The following is a 19,653-nucleotide window of genomic DNA, read 5'->3' as shown; positions in this document are numbered from 1 at the left end:
TGCGTGTTCCCATTAGGGGCAGTTTCTTCTTTCTTTCTTTTTGTCTCTGCATTTGCCTCGAAAAGAACTCTCTCTCTCGTAAAGTTCCGTTATTAAAAAAGTTTGACTCTCCTATCGTGCTCGCGACTTTTCCAGTGTCGACGCTCTGGCAAATCAGCAGTCAGTTGACGTCACGTCATGGTATCGGCTTGGCTCGCTTGGAACCCTGGCTGAGGCGGTACCAAAAACAGGTAACCGGTACTGGACCAGGTACTAGTCTCAGTGGAAAAGCAAAAAAAAAAACGTCTTGAGTCGTGCTTGTGGAAAAAAGCCAAAAGTGTCAGGAACACTGATTGATTCAGTTGGATCTGCCAAGCAAAACACAAATATGTCACAAGTTCTATAGTTACACAACTTGTCCTAGTGAAGCCTTCGCACAAGACACATCATGTGGTTGGGGGGGCTTTGCTTTCTCGCTAACAATATTTCTGTGCATCGATGAAAGATTTCATCACTGAGTTAGAATGATAACATGAGAGGCATGACCAGGCAGAAAACAGCTGTAGGAATCTGTGTGTTGAAGGTGTGTTTTATTCTGTCAGAAGCTCTCAAAGTGATGTGCAGGTGGTTTGACTTCACTTATCACCCATCAAGTCTGCATTTTCTCCATGGAGGTCGACTGAGGACGTTGTCATTGAAAAAGTTTGATTGGAAATTACATTTAATTATTTTTTTTGATAGGTAGACAGGCTTGACACAACATGTCCGTACAGTTCATTAGCCTGCTAGCTTAGCATCCCAAGCAAGTACAGACAATCCCGTTTTAAATGTAATAAATTTATTTGTAGAGCACTTTCAATCAAAGTGCTTTACAGAGGTTAAAAACAATCAGGAGCACAATCAGTTACATTAAAAACATTAAAAACAATCGCAATAGAAATAAGAACAATTTAGACAAAACAATACATACAAATTAAGAATAGTAAACAACAGAGAAGAGATGTGTTTTCAGTTTTGATTTGAAGACATCAACAGAGCATGCCAGTCTAATGTCTTGTGGAAGACTATTCCAAAGTACTGGCGCGCGGAAAGAAAAGGCCCGCTCCCCGAAACCTTTCTTATTAACCTTCGGGACGCTAAGAAGGCCAGTCCCCTGGGAACGTACAGTAGGGAGCATGCAGGCTCATAAAGAACAACCAAAATCAGTCAGGTAGGCAGGTGCAAAACCGTTCACTATTTTGTATGTGAGTAACAGTACCTTAAAGTCAGCTCTGGCTTGCACCGGGAGCCAGTGGAGGGAGGCCAGCACAGGACTAATGTGCTCGTATTTAGATGAACCAGTCAGAATACGAGCTGCTGCGTTCTGCACCATCTGCAGGCTGCGGACAGATTTCTTCGGCAACCCCGACAGAAGGACATTACAATAATCCAACCTTGATGTAACAAATGCATGTACGAGGGCCTCAGCATCTTTAAGAGACAGAATAGAGTGAATCTTCGCGATCCTTCTTAGATGGAAAAAGGCAACGCGTGCCACTTCCTTTATGTGAAGATCAAAAGAGAGGGAACGATCAAAAAGGACACCAAGATTTTTTACTCTGTCCTTGCCATGAATAGCATAATCATCGAGAGACAGAGACAGAGAGAGCTGGTCAAGCTGATGATTAGATGACGCTGGTCCAATAAGTATCATTTCAGTTTTAGTTGAATTTAGTAATAGAAAGTTAGCTGACAACCAATCCCTCACGGCAGCCAAGCAGGTATTTAGTCTGTTCAAACCAGCTCCATTCCTGGTTGTAACAGGTAGGAGAATTTGTAAATCATCAGCAAATGTAAACTAGTGTAGTTTTTTGAGCAGCACACCAGTCAAAGCAGTTCAGTAACACTGAACTCAACAGTTTTTATTTTACAGCATCTGCAGCTTCTAATACGTTTTGCTGATGCTGTATTCTCTCAGTTATCTACTTAAAGGGACACTTCAGTTTTTTTGATGCGGGGTTGCAGCCTGCCTGTGCGGAGGAATACTGAGTGAGTAGGTTAGTTCCAGATAAACTGCTTTTTTCCGACTAGTTGATGGACTGAAACAAAATGTGTTTATAACATACACTTTAACGGGTGTATTATTTTGTGACAGGACTTCTTCGGTCAAGTAACTGCGCATTTTATTGTCAGTAACGGTAACAGTGTTATAACGGGGATAACAGTAACTTTTTTGATTACTTGTCGTCGTTACTGAAAAAAGTAGCGCCGTTAGTTAAAGGGATAGTTCACCCAAAATTCAAATTCAACTCATTGTCTACTCACCCTCATGTTGACTAAGAGCTGTGAGAATTTTCAGAGTCCTCCGTGCCTTCTCTGAGTTACGGGGGGGGGGGGGGGGGGCTGCAGCAGTATTTGTCCATATAATGGTTGTGAATGGATACCAACTTTCTTCGTCCAAAAACGGAGGACTCTGAAAATTCTCACAGCTCTTAGTTGACATGAGGGTGAGTAGATAATGAGTGAAATTTGAATTTTGGGTGAACTATCCCTTTAACGCCTTTATTTTATAATGCTGTTATTCCCATCACTGTACCTCATACAACCCCACTTCAAAAAAACAAAAACAAAACTGAACTACCCCTTTAACTTATCCCTACAATCCCTAGGAAGCGTATGAGGTCCTCAAATCACAAAAACTGCGCCAACATTTTAGGTTAAACTCAATATGGCCGAGGTTAAGCTGGTTTTTGACCATGGCTACCACAGAGTTATTTTGCGTGTCTTTTTTCTATATGCATACCGATTTACATGCATGTAGGTAAAACCGTTGGTGATTGGATGATAATTTCCAAGTAGCACTGTCGAGCCGAGAACCCTAAAATGCATAACTTTTCACCAGGCCTGACACATGATAGCAAGTTCAGGCCATCAAAATAGTAATTCATTTGACTGAAGTAAAACACAAGGGACGACACATCCTGGTGCACTCTGGGTCTAATGGAGCTGATTTAAAAGCTAATTAATTACTTGAACAGAGTTGGCAGTTACCTAGAAAAGTTTTCAACCAAACATAAAGACACAATTTAGCACAAAATCACAACTTCCACGAACAAACACACACACGCTCATACAGCTAGATTAGAGGAGACAAACATCGCCCACATCCCTGATCCCCAGGCTCAGACGCGGTGTGTGGATACAGATCAGTGTTTGGTCTGAGCTTCTGAAATCCGCAACTTTCATGTGTGATTCCACCGGCATCAGTCTGAGGGTCCGACGCGTCGATTTAAATCCCCGGCTGAGTCCTGTTCCGCTCCATAGACCAGCTTCAAGTGTCGACAGTGCCAAAACCTGCATGGTTACCACAGGAGCGTAGGCGTTTTTATCTGTCACGCATGAAGAAGCGCGGACTCCTTGGATCTCGTCCCTGTTTGACTGTGGAGTCTGAATATAATCCATTGTAGTCTGCATTAAGATTCAGCAGCGTGAGGTCAAAGCACGTCTCTGTCTGCTTTACTCCTTTGATTTATTTCCATCCCTCCCTCCGTCCTCCAGGTCTCGTCCTACGGAGGCTACCTGAGGTATCGTCTCCACACTCAGACCATGAGGGGCGATGTGCTGTCTCTGCCTGCAGAAGCCTCCAGGCCTGACATCATCCTCAAGGTGCAAAACACACACACAAACACTGGTAGAAAAAAGTCCCTGTCTCATATGATACAACATGAAACACAGCAAACACTTCTCCTCCGTTTTCTCCACCTGCAGGGCAACCAAATGACCCTGGTGTTCATGGAGAGAGAGTACTCCGCACCTGAGGAGCCTCACCTGGGAATAGTCCACATGGTGGAGGTAAAGTCACATTTATACAGACTGGTACCAAAATGATGCTTTCTTTTCACTTTTTGTCTTTCTTTTGTTTGTTTTTCCAAAAGATTGTTTTAGGTTTTATCACTGTAGGCACACTTTTCTTTTCTCCCCAGACATTTAGAAATAGATGTTACAGTTTCCTCTTACAACTTTAATAATTATGAGACGTCTGGACGTCTTTAAATAGTGAATGAAAAAAGAGAAAGCATACAGCATGCAAATGAGGAGTATACAGCACGGCTGCTAACAACGACAAAAAAACTGATGTCATCACATCATACGATGATTGCCTACGTAACCAGATGTAAATATTTATATATTTTGGACCTGTCAACATTTATAAAACAATTATTTATATACTTTTTTTTTTTAATCCATAAAATTCATACTTTTATTCTGCACCCCTCTGTATTATTTTTGAAAAATGAATCGTTTTGATGAAAAAGTTGTAGCTATAACCTTTAACTTCTATATGAACTTATTTACCCTTACAAATATAATGTACAATAGAAGACTTATTTTAGCATCACTGTCCATTTGCATCTAAAGCTGCTGATATGCAGTATTATAGGGTTAGGGGTAAATATAGACTATTAAGTCCATTTTGTCCAGAAGTGTAATTTGTTGTTGATCCTTTATCCCTCTCCACACACACACACACACACGTGCACACAGGGAAGTTTCCGTCACGCTCAGACCGGGAACTCTGTGTCTCGGGAGGAGCTGATGATGGTCCTGGTCGGTCTGGAGTCCCTGCAGATCCGGGCCCTCCACTCCCAGTCGGCCCACTCCGTGTCGCTGCGCGGCGCCGTGCTGGAGGGCGCAGAGGGCATGCCCGCCGGTCGCCATGCCAACAACGTGGAGATCTGCATGTGTCCCGCCAACTACCTGGGAGACTCGTGTCAGGTGAGCGCCGCACTTTGTTGAAAACAATCTGACAATCTGATATGTGAAATAACCAGTTGATTCATTGAGAGACAAATCTGTAGATGAATCATCAGTTAAAAACACTGCAACCCCTCATACACAGTGTCCTCCTCTCCTCTGTGTAGAAATGTGCTCCTGGTTACTATAGAGACACCATCGGCCTGTTTCTGGGGAAGTGTGTTCCCTGTAACTGTAACGGCCACTCTGACCGGTGTCTGGACGGATCAGGAGTGTGTGTGGTGAGTATCAGTGATAAAACCAACCCTGGTCTGTTACGCCTCTAGACTGTAGTCGTAGATATAAAAATAGACACCTTCTATCTGTTTTTTATTTTTTCTCTCTGTTCATCAGAACTGTCAGCACAACACAGCCGGCGACCACTGCGAGAAGTGTCAAGGCGGTTTCCTCGGCAACAACAGCCTTGACGGACAGGCCGTGTCATGTTCCAGTTGTCCCTGCCCACTCAGGGTCCCCTCCAACAAGTCAGCACAGTTCCCTCTCTTTTTATCATCCACCAGTATTTAATGATCCCTGTAATTGGTTCTCTCTGAACCAGATGTCACCATACAGACTGATAGTCTCTCTCTCTCTCTCTCTGTCTCTCTCTCTCTAGCTTTGCTGAGGGCTGTGTGCAGAAGACTGACAGGATGCAGTGTCTGTGCATGCCGGGTTATGCTGGTCCACACTGTGAAAGGTGAAACACCCCCATCAGTCTAGTGTGACTTTGCTCTGAATCACCCCACCACCAACACCACCAAACACCCCATCCTACCCGAAATGAAAAAAAAGCCCTGGTTCGATTCCACCGGTGGCCCTTTGCTGCATGTCATTTTCCCTCTCTCTGTCCCCCCATTTCCTGTCTCTCTACAGCTGTCATATCAATTAAAAGTTCAAAAAAATACTTTTTTTTTTATTAATTCCATAACATACAGCGAAAACAAAGACCTGTAAAAGAGAAAGAGTTAACAACAAGATAACTAATTTTCAAGATAACATCATTTTTGTACAATATATCAAAAATCGTAAAGTTTTTTTTTTTTTCCAGAAAAGAGCTGGACTTTATTAAATATGTATAGGGCAAGTTCACATTAGACAAGTCAAAGCTACTTTATTAGTATATTACACACATTTTCCTTAAAGAGACCCCGAGGAGTTTGCTTTTGGTTATAAAAGAGTCTCATATGAATCTACATTACCCACATTGTTAATGGGTCCATTTTCGATAAATATATCGTTTTGTCTTTATAGTAATTTTGATATTATTATTTAGTGGTCGACTCCCCCAGCATTTCCTAGTTTCGGTTTCCCGATCACTAGTTGGCATCGTTTATCGTCAGAACTACAACGGTATCTGATCGTCTTCGAACCTCCGACTTTCATTCTTGATTAATGAAAACATTCTTGGCAAATGTTTTCGCTTTCGTCCGTCTTGCGCCGGTCCAAGAATTTCACCGTGCGCGCGGAGGCTCATGGGAAATGTAGTGTAAATCACTTAAGCTTTCCGAAAGTCCTTGTAGTCACTTTAAGAGTAACAAAAAAATAGAATTAAAAAGTACACATATTAACATATCTTATAAAACATATATCTACTGTAATTAAAGTAATTAAAAGTGTTTAATTTATTAAATACATTAAGCAGGAAACATACTGTATGTAACTATGGGCCTCTTTGTACAGGTGTGCCCCTGGTTTCTACGGCAACCCCATGGTGCTGGGCAGCAGATGCCAGCCATGCCACTGCCATGGCAACACGGACCCCAACATGCTGTTCACAGACTGCCACCCGCTGACCGGAGAGTGTCTGAGCTGCATGCACAACACAGCCGGACCCCACTGTGACATCTGTGCCCCTGGTCACTATGGCGACGCAGTGGCTGCCCAAAACTGCACCAGTGAGTTCAGGCCCTCAGCTGGGCCGGGTTGCATTTACATGTTCCTCTGATCCAGTCAGACGGTGAAGTACGGCTTCAAAATGTGTTTGAAAATGTAAAAGTTGTGTGTTTTCTTCTCGTTACACAGAATGTAACTGCTCTCCATGTGGCACCGAGTCATGTGACCCTCACACTGGACAGTGTCGCTGTAAACCAGGAGTGACAGGACCGCACTGTGACCGCTGTGAGGTAAATGCTGCTCCCTGCTGCTGCTGTTTCAGTGTGAATTACAAGTTCCTAAATCATTCTCATCCATTCATTTACAAACAGCAGAGAAAACAGTTAGAAGCTAGTACTCACAACCAGACACTAATGATTGTATCACAAATGTAGGCAACAGGTCTGCCCCTCTTCCTGACGAAATGTCCAGTCAAATAAACCAGGATGTTATGAATACTGCTGCTCATGATCTCTAAAAACATTCAACATGTTGAAATGTTGAGTTCTCCGTTTTCCCGATTAGAGGAATGTTCATGACATCACTTTGTACACTTCTTTGCTGTCTGTGCTAAAGATGAAACGGAGTAAAATAGAAAGCTGACAGGAAGAAATAAAAAGAAAGTCAAGAGACAGGTATTAGAGCAACTAGTGATCTCTCTCTGTCATATCTTTCTTTTTTATTTAATTTAACCTTTATTTAGATCTTGAAAGCCAATGACGGTAAACCCTCATGACGTCGAGAGCACAACAATACAATACAATACAATAAACCTTTATTATCCAGCGTGGTGGAAAATTGCCTTTATCTCACCGTATAAAAAGTATAATGTGTATAAAAGATATACATTTCATCAGGTATGAGAACACAATTAAAAACACAATTAAACAAGATAACATAAATAAATATAGCGTAAAAAAAATCCAAACCCAAAACAACAACAACATCATCTACAATTATCATTAAAAACAGTTGCAAATGAAAAAAACAAGTATTTTTAATAATGTTTTTAAACCGGCCCAAGGTAACAAATGTATCGAGTATTAGAATTTGTAAATTATTCCAGGTGTGTGCGCCAGAGAAACTAAAAGCAGATTTACCGAATTTGGAATTTGGAATCAAAGTATCACTTAGCCGTTCTTATTGTTATGCTGTGGAAGAGCAGCTTTTAGGACAGTTATAACAAAAGGGAAAATGGATGTATAGATATTAATAGATGATTCACAGCTGTGTGACCTTTAACCAAACAAAGCACATAGGAGTAAAATGTATGAAACAAGACTAGAGCCGATTTAACCAGGATGTTGCAGCCACTAAGATACAGCAGCTGAAAATGAAACCTGCTGTCCCACACTTCCTGTTTGACATCGGGAGCTTCTTACTGTCCACTCAGTCTCCAGCTCCACCTGGTGCCTCCCTTTTTCTTTTTCTTTCTTTTTCTTTTAAATTTATTTTTCTGTTTTTGATTTTATTATTGTAATGATTTTTATCATTCTAATAGCTATTATTGTCTTTTATTGTTCTTTCTTTTCCTTTTAAATGTATTTTCCTGTTTTCTGTTGATTTTAATGTATATCTATGCCTCTGTAAACCACTTTAAATTGCCTGGTGTATGAATTGTACTAGTGCCTTGTGCCTGCCTCCACCTGAGCGTTTCTCTGTGTGTCTCTCATCAGGACGGCTCCTTCGGCTTCGACTCGTGCTCCGGCTGCCGTCAGTGTGACTGCGAGGCCTCGGCGGCTCTCGTCCAGCCGTGTGACCCTCAGAGCGGTCAGTGCGCCTGTCAGCCCGGAGTCAACGGACCCAGCTGCAAACAGTGCGCCCCTGGGTTCTGGGACTACGGACCTAACGGATGCACGAGTGAGTGAACGTCGGTACATAATGGAGACACGTAGATGGAACAGACGAGATGAAACATTTGATCAAACGTGTTGAGAAATTTTCGCAGTTGCGGTTGCTTTCATACCAGCCACACTACTAATGCAGCATGTTTCCATCACAATCAACTCACTCAATTTATTCAACTGGTTCCTCCAACCTCAGAGTGCAGCTGTAGAGGAGGCCGCTGTGACCCGAGGACCGGGGAGTGTCGCTGTCCTGATGGGATGACAGGAAAACAGTGTGACACCTGCTCACATAGATACAGTGTGGCTATGGAGGACAACCATGGCATGCACTGTGAACGTAAGTGAAATACACACACACACACACACACACACACACACACACACACACACACACACACACACACACACACACATTTATGCTGCATCTAACAAGATCCGAACCATTTGTGAACATTTTCTATTGCACTTTATTTATGTATTTTATGGTTTTATAATAATGGTATGTTTTTATTGATCCATACAGCACCTTGGTCAAATTTAATTGTTTTAAAGTGCTCTATAAATAAAGTTTGAGTTGAGTTGAGTATATCTGTATGTGCGGCTGGGTTTACATGGAGCCATATATTCCAATTAGACAAATAGAAATAAAAAAAACGCTCCATATAAACACCTCAATCAGAATAAACGAACCTAAACCCAAATGGAATTTCATTCAGTTTCAGAGCGGTAGAATATTCCTCCTCCAAAACTGATCAAATGTGTGCCCACTTAGATGGTTGGAAAACAAGAAATAGTGAACGGTGTAACTTTTTATCAGATGATAGATCTCCATCTTCGATCAGTCAAGTGATTAATCTGTGCATGTCCCACGGCGGTGAAACGAATAGATGACGTCACATGTGAGCGGTTGACATGAATGATTTGAATCAGAATGAATGAGTCTGCGTGTAAACCTGCCGTGTGTGTGTGTGTGTCTCTTGCGCAGCGTGCGACAGCTGCGTCATCGTCCTGCTGGACGATCTGGACAAGTTGAACATCGACTTCAGCTCAGTGGGCGGTCAGCTGAAAAGCCTCAACGCCAGCTCCATGGTCTGGGCTCAGCTCAACAACCTCAACAAGTCTGTGGAGGACATGGCTGTGAGTGTTCACACACACACACACACACACGTGAATGATCCTTGACTTTAGAAGGTCAAGACCTAAAAACCCACTCCCTGTCACTATACTGGGCACAGACGTAGAAACTGTCTCCACATATAAATACCTGGGTGTGCTGCTGGACAACAAACTGGACTGGTCCAGTCACAAGGAGGCAGTCTACAAAAAAGGGCAGAGCAGACTGTTTTTCCTCAGACGGCTGCGGTCTTTTAACATTTGTCAGCCTCTGCTCTGTTCCTTTTATAAGTCTGTAGTGGCAAGTGCTCTTTTCTTTTGTGTGGTGTGTTGGGGGGCCGGAGCCCGTACTTCCGACCGGAATCGGCTGAACAAGCTCATCAAAAAGGCCAGCTCCACCATTGGCACCCCCCAGGACAGCGTGGAGCAGGTTGCAAACATGAGGATGTTGAGGAAATTGAACTCCATCCTGAACAACGACAGGCACCCACTCCACGCCCTTGAGGCCTTCAGACTGAGCTCACACAGCAACAGGCTAATCCCTCCCAAATGTAGAACTGAGAGGAACCTCAAGTCTTTTTTACCAGCTGCCATTAGGCTTTTTAACTCACAGTAATCATGTGCATATGCCATTTAGCTTCTCTTAATCATGTGACAGCGTCTCTCCCTCCTTTTTAAAAATCTTATTTTAGACTTTGCCACTTTTACTTCTTTTTAAATAGCATTTTAGACTTTGCTGCTCTTATTCTCTGACATAAGTTTGTAACGGGTTGTGCAATATTGTTGTTATTGTATTATTGTTATTTTTTGTGCATGATGATGCGTGCTTGTGGTCTTGTGTTGTCTTCTGCTGCTGGTAACATTGTAATTTCCTGCGAAGGATTAATAAAGTATCTTTAACTTTAACTTAACTTAACGTACAGCTACTGCTGACGTCATGAGCATGTATTAATTCAAGTCGTTTTTCCCATGATTGCAGCGCGCCATAGAGAACTACAACAGCACCCTGGATGAGAGCAGGAGCCGGGCCGACACGCTGGAGGCTGAGATCATGAACATCAATGACGACATTGATGAATTGCAGGACAAGGTGCGATTACTGGTGACACACACACACACACACACACACACACACACACACACACACACATTTGCTAAATAAACACACTATTCAGTGTTTTCTCTCATTTTAAAGGGATAGTTCAACATTCTGGCCCATTGTCATAATCCCTGTAGTTTTAGCAGTAGGTTTGTTACCTTTAATTGTCGGTGCAAGCTATTTTTAGAATGGCGGAGCAGAGCCGCGAGCTGCTCAGAGCTACGCTACGGAGGCTAATGGGATTTCTTGGTTTCCCTCATCAAACTCATCAAATACACAATCCAACAACTCCAAAACGCTCTGGTGGACAAGTTGTGACCTGCACATTCACCACGCTATGAGATAATAACAGAACGTAATGTGACAGAGTTGTTTTCGAGGCAAATGCAGAGAAAAACTGCCCCTGACAGGAATGCACATCAGCGGTTTTGCAGGAATTTACCTATAAAATATTGATTCTTGATTGATATCTGTTGCAGCAAAAGGTCACAACTCCTCTCATATGTTTGTCTTTCTTTGTTTCTGGTTTATATATCAACAAATGTACTACAATTAAATTATAAGGGATATTAAGTTGAAATGTAAATAATTTGTTGTGTTGTCATTGTCAACCTACTTATTAACTGTTGTGTGTTTCAGGCGGCGGTGATGACTGACAGGGTGGATGGGCTGCAGAACAGGACCAGCAACACACACCAGAGGGCAGAGGATCTGCTCTCCTTCATCAAAAACCTCACCATGGAAATAGATGGTAGTCAGAAATCAGTTCTGTAACACTAGCAATACAGTAGAATACAGAATAAATTAGATATATTTCTGCCTCACTATTTTCACACACAACTATGAACTTATTTAACGGATACCTAATGAAAATACAGCTTTGGAAAAAAAATTAAGAGGCCACTTGAAATGATCAGATTTTGGGTATGTGTTTGAGTAAAGTTAACACTTTTGTTTCATTCTATAAACCACTGACAACATTTCTTCCAAATTCAAAATAAGACTATTTTCATTTAGAGCGATTATTATTAGGACAACTGGTCAAAAGGACGGGGAAAAAATGCCGTGTTCATTCTAAAACGACACAACAGTATTTTTTTCAACTTAGGAAGAGTTCAGAAATCAACATTGGTGAAATAACCCCAACTTTTAATCACAGCAGTGTTTTTATAGTGTTGTAGAGTTGCACTTCTGTTGGAATTCAATAATCACTGGAATGGATCAGCTGCCATACATGTAGAGACACTGCTTTATTAAGAAAAAACTTGAAGTGGTCTCGTTTTTTTTTCCAGAGCGGTACATAAATACGGAGTAAAACATTCCACAAAATATGGACGTAATGACAGTCCAACGTTGTTTGAGATTGATGACTAAATAAATGATGATGCTTCCACACTTTACCACAGACGTCCTGCTGATGGCAAACAGGTCGTCACTGAACGACACGGAGGCGGAGCAGGACGACGTGGAGCGGGACAGGAAGCTGAGGGAGGTGCAGGCCATGCTGAGGGAGATGAGACACAGGAGCCACATGGGACAGACCAAACTGGCTGAGAGAGAGAAGATGGAGGCGGAGAAATGTAAGCAAACACAACATGAAACACAACTATCTAAAACTAACCTGCCCTCAGCACAATGACTCTGCCCCCCACCCCCAACACCATCATGCACTACATAACATAACTGCACTGAATAACACCCCCCCCACACACACACACCCCCCCACCTCAGCACCTGTTACTTCTTCTTATCTAACTGCAAATACTATTTATATTACTGTACCTGAGATTCCATCTGCATTTTATTTTTATTTTTACTTTATAATAATAATAGATTTTATTTTTATTTTTTTATATTTTTGAGAAATTTTACCACTTTTTTCTAGATTTTTTTATTTATTTATTTAATCTTACCACTTTTCTCTAGAATTTTTTTTTTTTTTACTTTTTTTTCTAGAATTTTCTACCACTTTTTTCTAGAAATGTTTAAACGTTTTTGGAGAAACTGTACTACTTTTTTCCAGGAATTTCTTTACAATATTTACAAAAATTCAGGCCATTGGCCCTAATTTGAATTTGTATTGAATCTAATTTTGTCCAATGGGGGTCCGTGGTCTAATTTGTGTCAATATAGGGGTCCTTGATGTAAAAAAGTTGAGTTGAGAACCACTGGTATATAGGGGTGGGTATTGCCAAGGACCTCGCGATACGATACGCATCACGATACTTGAGTCACGATACGATACGATATTGCGATGTCCAAATTTTGCGATATATTGCGATATTCTACGATATTCTACATAGTTCACTGAAAAATGTAAAAGGCATTATGCATCTTAAAATCCGAGTTGTATGTACATCATACGATAGTGATCATTCATGGGACAAACTGAGTCAAAACAATGTAATTCAAATTATCCATGCCATTTTATACAAGTGCAAGTTACAACAACATATCTGCATGAACAACACACTGTCACAAGTAGCAGTACAGTGACACCTCGCGGAGCAGAGGTGCGGAAGTCGTACTGGATTTACGTCTGAAACATGATTTATTATTTGAAAAAAAAAAAAAAAATTTAAATTTTTATTTTTTACGTATCGTATCGCGGTATAAAGTATTGCGATATATTGCCATATCGATATTTTTGCCCACCCCTACTGGTATACAGTAGTGGTCTAAGCACTTAAAATGATTTCTGTAAATTTAATGAGCTATTATTTTGGCTTTTCTTTTTCCTTTCTCTCTCTTCTTTTTTTTAGGCATCTGGAGATTTTGCTCCAACACTATTTCGTTGTAAATGCACACAATGACAAATAAATCTTAATTTAATTTCTACCAGTGTTGGATCGTGTTAACAAGGAGCTGGCCAGTCGCCAGGGACAGAACACCGACTCGGCCCAGGCTGTCAGAGACCGTCTGAACCGCTTCAACTCTCAAATGATGGACCTGCGGGACGCCCTGAACGAAGCCGTGAACAGCACGGCCAGAGCGGTGGAGATCAACAACATCAACGAGAAAGCCTTGGAGGACAACCAGGTGAGCTGCGAGCCGTCATGAACAGTGAGCAGAGAGGAGGGGATGAGGACGTGTGTTGTGGGAATTTTAAAAAACTGAGTATTCACAAACAAGATGGGCGTCCTGGTGATTTAATACACTCGCAAGTGGACGTTTCCTAAACAGCAAAAGCCAAAGTTACCCAATAAGAACGCTCAATGACATTCAGACTAGAGCCTGCATCAGGTGATGATTCAGTTTTTCTTTTTGAATTAATTTGCAAAATATGTATACAATTCTGGGTTTGTGCTGTCATGATGGGATGGTGAGTTAGACTGATGAGGATTTTTTTTTCAACTTTAACATTAAAGCAGAAGTAAGCGATCCGGTCGTTTTGGCTAATGCTGCGTTCCAAGCAGGCTTTTGAAACCGTAAGTTACAGCTTCAAGTCACGACTTACGACTTTGTAGCGTTCCAGGCAACCCACAACTTGCGTTTCTCCGACCTGTTGCCTGTGAAAGTGCACTATAACGGCCACTCGTAACTTCCGACCCGTGAACTCGTACCAGATCGAACTGGTACGACTTCATTACGATTTCTAACCATAACGTCTTGTCAGCCGACGGAGTTAGCAGCCCCCTCCCTCGTCATGGATCTATTGGTCCTCGTCCCTACGTCACCACATTCACGCGCATCCCTTGGCTGCACACACAGCCCTTCATGCCGTTCTCTCTCCTCATTGGATAAAACTTGTAGGATACGAGAAAAGTTTTCTCCTCGGCTCAGAGCAGAGTGACTGACAGACCCGTGTTTCGGTCCAAACACTCTATGTAAGTGATTGCTGTCGGAAGATATAACTATTTAAGACTTATATTAACACAAAAATATTGCTTACTTCTGCTTTAAGCTGCAAAATAACAAATGGTGAAAAATTGAAGGGGGTCTGAATACTTTCTGTACCCATTGTGAGACAGAAAGCTCAACTTACACACTCAAGTCTCTACCTTACATGGATGTTACGACCTTGAACAGATGACACAAGGAAAGTGTATTTTCCTAATGCAACGTGCACCGGCTCTGTCTCCCTCTCAGAGGAAGCTGGAGGACCTGTTGTCCAAACAGAAGGAGGTGAACGATCAGCTGAACATGGCCGAAGATGATGTGGCCCAGGTCAACGACATGCTGCCCATGCTCCACGACTCTAAAGAGGTCAGTGTCCAACATGTGGTTCCAACCTGTCCACACCACCTGCACCTCCACCTGCTGCTCAGATGAGAAACAACGGCACACTCTCCTCAGTGTTTCATTATATTTTCTGATTTCAGTCACACACTCATATTAATACATAGCTATTCATTGGACTTGAATATCAATAAAAAACTGGAAAGATTTGGGTGTTTTGACCGGTAATACACACACTCAAACATTGTATAATCAGTAGCATCCACTCCTGCTGTGTACACAGCAAGGTTATCTAAGAGGAGCACTTTATGTCTTTGATCATTTCAAATTAATTCTGGTACAATTATCAATTAGGTGACATTTTTTACTACAATGGACAAAATGCATTCTCATCATGTACATTTCCTAGTTGTTTTTATGTGCATAATCACATATTGGTGGCACTGAACACTTGATGAAATAAGAATAACACTGTAGTGGCTCCTGTTCTGGTTGAGTCACAGCAAGGAAAGATGAAGCTTTTGGTCTTTGAAAATGTTTTATTCTTTATTATGAGAAAATATAAATATAAAACACACATAGTAAGAACGTTCCAAATAAAAGTGATAGATAAACATTTAAACATTGTAAAAAAAAAAAAAAAAAAAATTAAAACAAAAACCCCCCAAAAAACGTTCCTGTCCTTCTCAGGAGTACGAGCGGTTGGCGGCCCAGCTGGACGGCGCCAGGACACCACTCGCAAAAAAAGTGGAGAAGTTTGCTCAGGCCGAGTCCAAGATCCCCCTGGTGGAGGAGGCGGAGAGACACGCCGAGCTGCTGAACGAGTTAGCCATGAACCTGTCCAGGTAGGCTACTCGCCCAATAGCTCTGATGTCATCAAGATCTGAATCATCTTATCTATGGATTTTATATAATGAGTCGTTGCCTTTGTTTGTCCACAGTTTGATCGCAGAAACGAAGAAAGACGGGATTGTGGACGTGACACACGCCTACAACAAGATTATCAACAGCATCAAGGAGGCAGAGGAGGCTGCCAAGATGGCTGAAAAGGCTGCTAACGACACCATGGAGGTGCAGAACACACACACACACACACACACACACACACACAAGTGAAGATCATTTTCATCAGGGTGATTTGTCCGTTTGTGGTTTGTAACTGTGTGTAACTGTGTGTGTAGAACATAAAGGACCAGGACCTGGGTCAGATCGCCGACTCTCTGAAGAACCACAGCATCGAACTGAAGCAGGAAGTCGAGAAGCTCGACGATGAACTCAACAAAGGTAACCTCACATTGTATGACATCGTTGTCGTCATAGGAGGATGATGGGATGAGCAGCTGAAGCTTTAATGTGTTTCTCTGCTGCACAGAACTGAAGCCACAACTAGAAGATGCTCAACAGCGTCTTGATGACGCCAAAACCAAACAGGACCAGCTGAAGAAGGACCTGGAGATGATTCAGAACAACCTCAATTCCACTACAAGTACGCAACACACACACACACACACTGACGTGCACAGAAAATATATTAAACTCGCACATTCACCCTCCTTTCTTTACGATTAACAGACGTGACTCAGGAGATCAGCGAGGCAAAGCAAGTGGCCGAGCAAGCCAACACCACGGCAACCAAAGTCAACGATGCCCTGCAGCCAATCAAAGAGCAGCTGGACCAGTGGAAGCAGAAGTACGGCGACGCCAACGTCACCAACAACGACATCAACAAGGCGCTGATGGACGCCAACAAGACCGGTAGGAGCTGATATTGTATTGGTCTGGGTGAATACTCTATTCTGATTGGTTTACGGGGCGATGACAGACACCCACGAAGACGTTCTGGTCAAATTGCCTGATGACGGTTCTAAATATTATTGGCTGACTCAAACGCTAGTTAGTAACCATGGCAACAGAGACTCAGAGCATAACTAGTTTTCTTCAGCGCATCATGACACTGGAGTCTGTAACACACAAGCGGTAAGCAGTGCACTGGTCTTCTGAAGTAATCATTTGTGTCACGGAACGTTAAGTTGTCGTCTCACTTCCTGTCACTGACCAACTATTAGGCTGCGGCAGAATTGCTTTGGCTCTACACTGCGGCCACCACAGGTTTCCTTTTTCTCGCCTGCAGACGAGAGATGTTAAATGGATAGTTCAACATTTTGGCAAATTGGCCCATTGCCATAATCCCTATAGTCATAGCAGTAGGTTAGTCAAACTCATCAAATACACAATCCAACAACTCCAAAACACTCTCGTGCAGTAGTTGTGAAGTTCTTGGATTGTGTATTTGATGAGTTTGATGAGGGAAACCAAGAAATTCCATTAGCCTCCGTAGCGGAGCTCTGAACAGCTCGCGGCTCTGCTCCGCTGTTCTAAAAAAAGCTTGCACCGACAATTCAAGGTAACAAACCTACTGCTAAAACTATCAGGATTATGGCAATGGGCCAATTTGCCAAAATGTTGAACATTCCCTTTAAATAGTCCGCTCAGCTGTTGCTTGTGATTTTAACTGTAAAACACATTGAATTATAAAAAAAAATTACTTAATATTTATGTTTTTGGTAAGTGACCATGATAAAAAGATTATCCCTTACTTACATTATATTGTATGGTAACGTATTGATTGATGAATCGAGGGAAAAAAACTGTACAAGGGAAGCTGCTTATTACCTATATTTACTCACTAATTGCAGGCAGTATATAGTCTATATAGGAAGAAATGAAATTTAATATAAATATTCACAACAACAAGTAAGATATTTGTGAGGGTGTGCACCAGGTTGATTGTTGATCTTCCTGTCTCTCTGTGCAGTGCATGAGCTGGGCAACACAATCCCCACGCTGCTCACAAAGTTGGACAAACTGCAGAACCACTCCATCCAGATGCCAAACATCTCTGAGAACATCAGCCGCATCCGGCAGCTCATACAGCAGGCGCGCAACGCTGCCAGCAAGGTACGACGTCGAAAATGAAAATAAAACACCCGGCGCCGCATGAGGGCGTAGTTTAAAATCTCTGTTGTCTTTATGGCGTTTGGTCTCCGCCCCTCTCTCTCCTATTCAGATCAGCGTGCCGGTGAAGTTTAACGGGGCGTCCGGTGTCCAAGTGCGCACTCCATCTAACCTGGCTGACCTGGCGGCCTACACCTCCCTGAAGATGTACGTCACCCTGCCGGAGGGGACGCGGTCAAGGAGACAGGGCGAGGGCCCCAAGCAGTTCGTCTTCTACCTCGGACACAAGGATGTAAGCATCACCACGGCAACACAGAGGCCCAGCTTGTGTTGTTCTGTTTGATATGTTGAATCTCTTATAGTTTAGCGGGGTTAGAGTTTGAAATTTTTGGAGAGGCTAAAGGTGAATGGGTTTTGTAGTTGATTGTGTGGTGTTTGTGTGTTTGTAGTCCAGTAAGGAGTTCCTGGGTATGACGCTGGAGGGGAAGCGACTGCGTTGGTACTTTAACGTCGGAGGACAAACAGCTGAGGTGCAGATGGCTGAAGACGTCAAGTCAGATGGAAACTTCAACAGCTTAGTGCTTGAGAGGTGTGTGACACGTGCACACACACACACACACACACACACACACACAAACAGTGACATTTTGCAGTCGCTCTTCTGCTTTGCTTACCCAATATTTCCTTTCTCAAAACTGTTGCCATCCCATATTTTTCTGTCGTTGTTGTTTCATATATTATAATAGTTCCCAAATGTAATTTAACCTGTAGTGGCCCACCAGATCCAGAATAGGGCCTAACCCCTAACCCTGTATGATAAAGTTCCTAAATTCCTGTGGGGTGTTTTCTTTCCATTGTATCTAAAATGAGAAGCCTTAACGTCACTAAAACAACACGTCAAGTGCATTTTGTTAAAACAGTATTTGTTCCAAGTACTGTTCCCAAATCTTAGCTGAATGCATTCAGTGGCATCTCAAGACACTGAGTCATAGCTATCATCACAGTGTTTCAAAGGAGAGGATAAAAAAAAAAATTTCGGTATTAATTTACGGGCCGTTAATTAAGTGATAATGTCAAGAAATAGCCAAGAACTAACAATTAATTGCATCACAATGAGTAGAAATAGCCTAGAAATAACGGTCAATTACATAGTAATGTCAAGAAATATAGCCAAGAAGTAACGACTGATTGCGTAGAAATTGCCCAGAAATAATGGTCAATTGCAAGGGCTTGGTGGAGAAAAATTCTGGCCTTTCCCAAAAAATTCAAAGCATGAAAATAATGTGTAATCTTTTGCCTTTATGAAAAACATGACATTACGATGAAATTGACTGTTATTTTTAGGCTATTTCTTGACATTACTGCACAATTAATTGTTATTTTTAGGCTATTTCTTGACATTATCACGTAAGTAACGGCCTGTAAATTAAAGGGTTACCTATTTTTTCTTTTGGTTCATCACAGTTTGCTCAGGCATAGGAACAGTCACAGTGTTACTGACACTGGAGTTATCTTCTCTAATTGTGCATATAGACCCTGACAATTGTGGAGGTATTCTTGATTTATTTTGGGAATATATTGCTCACAATGTCCTCTCCTTCTATGTCTCTGGCTGCAGGATCCTCCAGTACGGCCAAATGTCCATGGCCACCGACGGTAACGAAAGAGTGACTAAAGCCCACGCAGAGGCTACAGGAGATGAGGGGCTGCTCAACCTCTCGAATGAGGACACTGTCTTCTATGTGGGAGGATACCCCAGTACTTTCAAAGTAAGTGCATAGAAGCTTGTGTTCTCATCTCACTCCACCGCTGCTGGTCTGTGGTATTGTGGGTGTG

At 42.2% G+C, this 19,653-nt stretch overlaps 1 protein-coding gene across 1 annotated transcript in view; it reads left to right on the top strand.

Moving 5' to 3' along the window:
- lama5 (laminin, alpha 5) overlaps positions 1-19,653 on the top strand; it is a gene marked incomplete at both ends in the record, with an annotated part of 117,108 nt that overhangs the window by 83,838 nt on the left and 13,617 nt on the right. The window contains 25 exons of the mRNA XM_083975716.1: positions 3,517-3,624; positions 3,727-3,810; positions 4,504-4,734; positions 4,881-4,994; positions 5,107-5,237; positions 5,369-5,449; positions 6,433-6,647; positions 6,775-6,875; positions 8,301-8,484; positions 8,668-8,808; positions 9,457-9,608; positions 10,564-10,674; positions 11,323-11,434; positions 12,090-12,263; positions 13,526-13,722; positions 14,773-14,889; positions 15,553-15,707; positions 15,804-15,933; positions 16,044-16,146; positions 16,235-16,348; positions 16,435-16,617; positions 17,678-17,820; positions 17,930-18,109; positions 18,267-18,406; positions 19,436-19,586. Of these exons, the coding sequence (XP_083831842.1) occupies positions 3,517-3,624; positions 3,727-3,810; positions 4,504-4,734; positions 4,881-4,994; positions 5,107-5,237; positions 5,369-5,449; positions 6,433-6,647; positions 6,775-6,875; positions 8,301-8,484; positions 8,668-8,808; positions 9,457-9,608; positions 10,564-10,674; positions 11,323-11,434; positions 12,090-12,263; positions 13,526-13,722; positions 14,773-14,889; positions 15,553-15,707; positions 15,804-15,933; positions 16,044-16,146; positions 16,235-16,348; positions 16,435-16,617; positions 17,678-17,820; positions 17,930-18,109; positions 18,267-18,406; positions 19,436-19,586 (3,552 nt within the window). The remainder of the gene's footprint in view (positions 1-3,516; positions 3,625-3,726; positions 3,811-4,503; positions 4,735-4,880; positions 4,995-5,106; positions 5,238-5,368; positions 5,450-6,432; positions 6,648-6,774; positions 6,876-8,300; positions 8,485-8,667; positions 8,809-9,456; positions 9,609-10,563; positions 10,675-11,322; positions 11,435-12,089; positions 12,264-13,525; positions 13,723-14,772; positions 14,890-15,552; positions 15,708-15,803; positions 15,934-16,043; positions 16,147-16,234; positions 16,349-16,434; positions 16,618-17,677; positions 17,821-17,929; positions 18,110-18,266; positions 18,407-19,435; positions 19,587-19,653) is intronic.

Source organism: Trachurus trachurus (assembly GCF_905171665.1).
Source record: "Trachurus trachurus genome assembly, chromosome: 7".
Taxonomy (NCBI): domain Eukaryota; kingdom Metazoa; phylum Chordata; class Actinopteri; order Carangiformes; family Carangidae; genus Trachurus; species Trachurus trachurus.
This window is presented reverse-complemented; position numbering and strand designations above follow the sequence as displayed.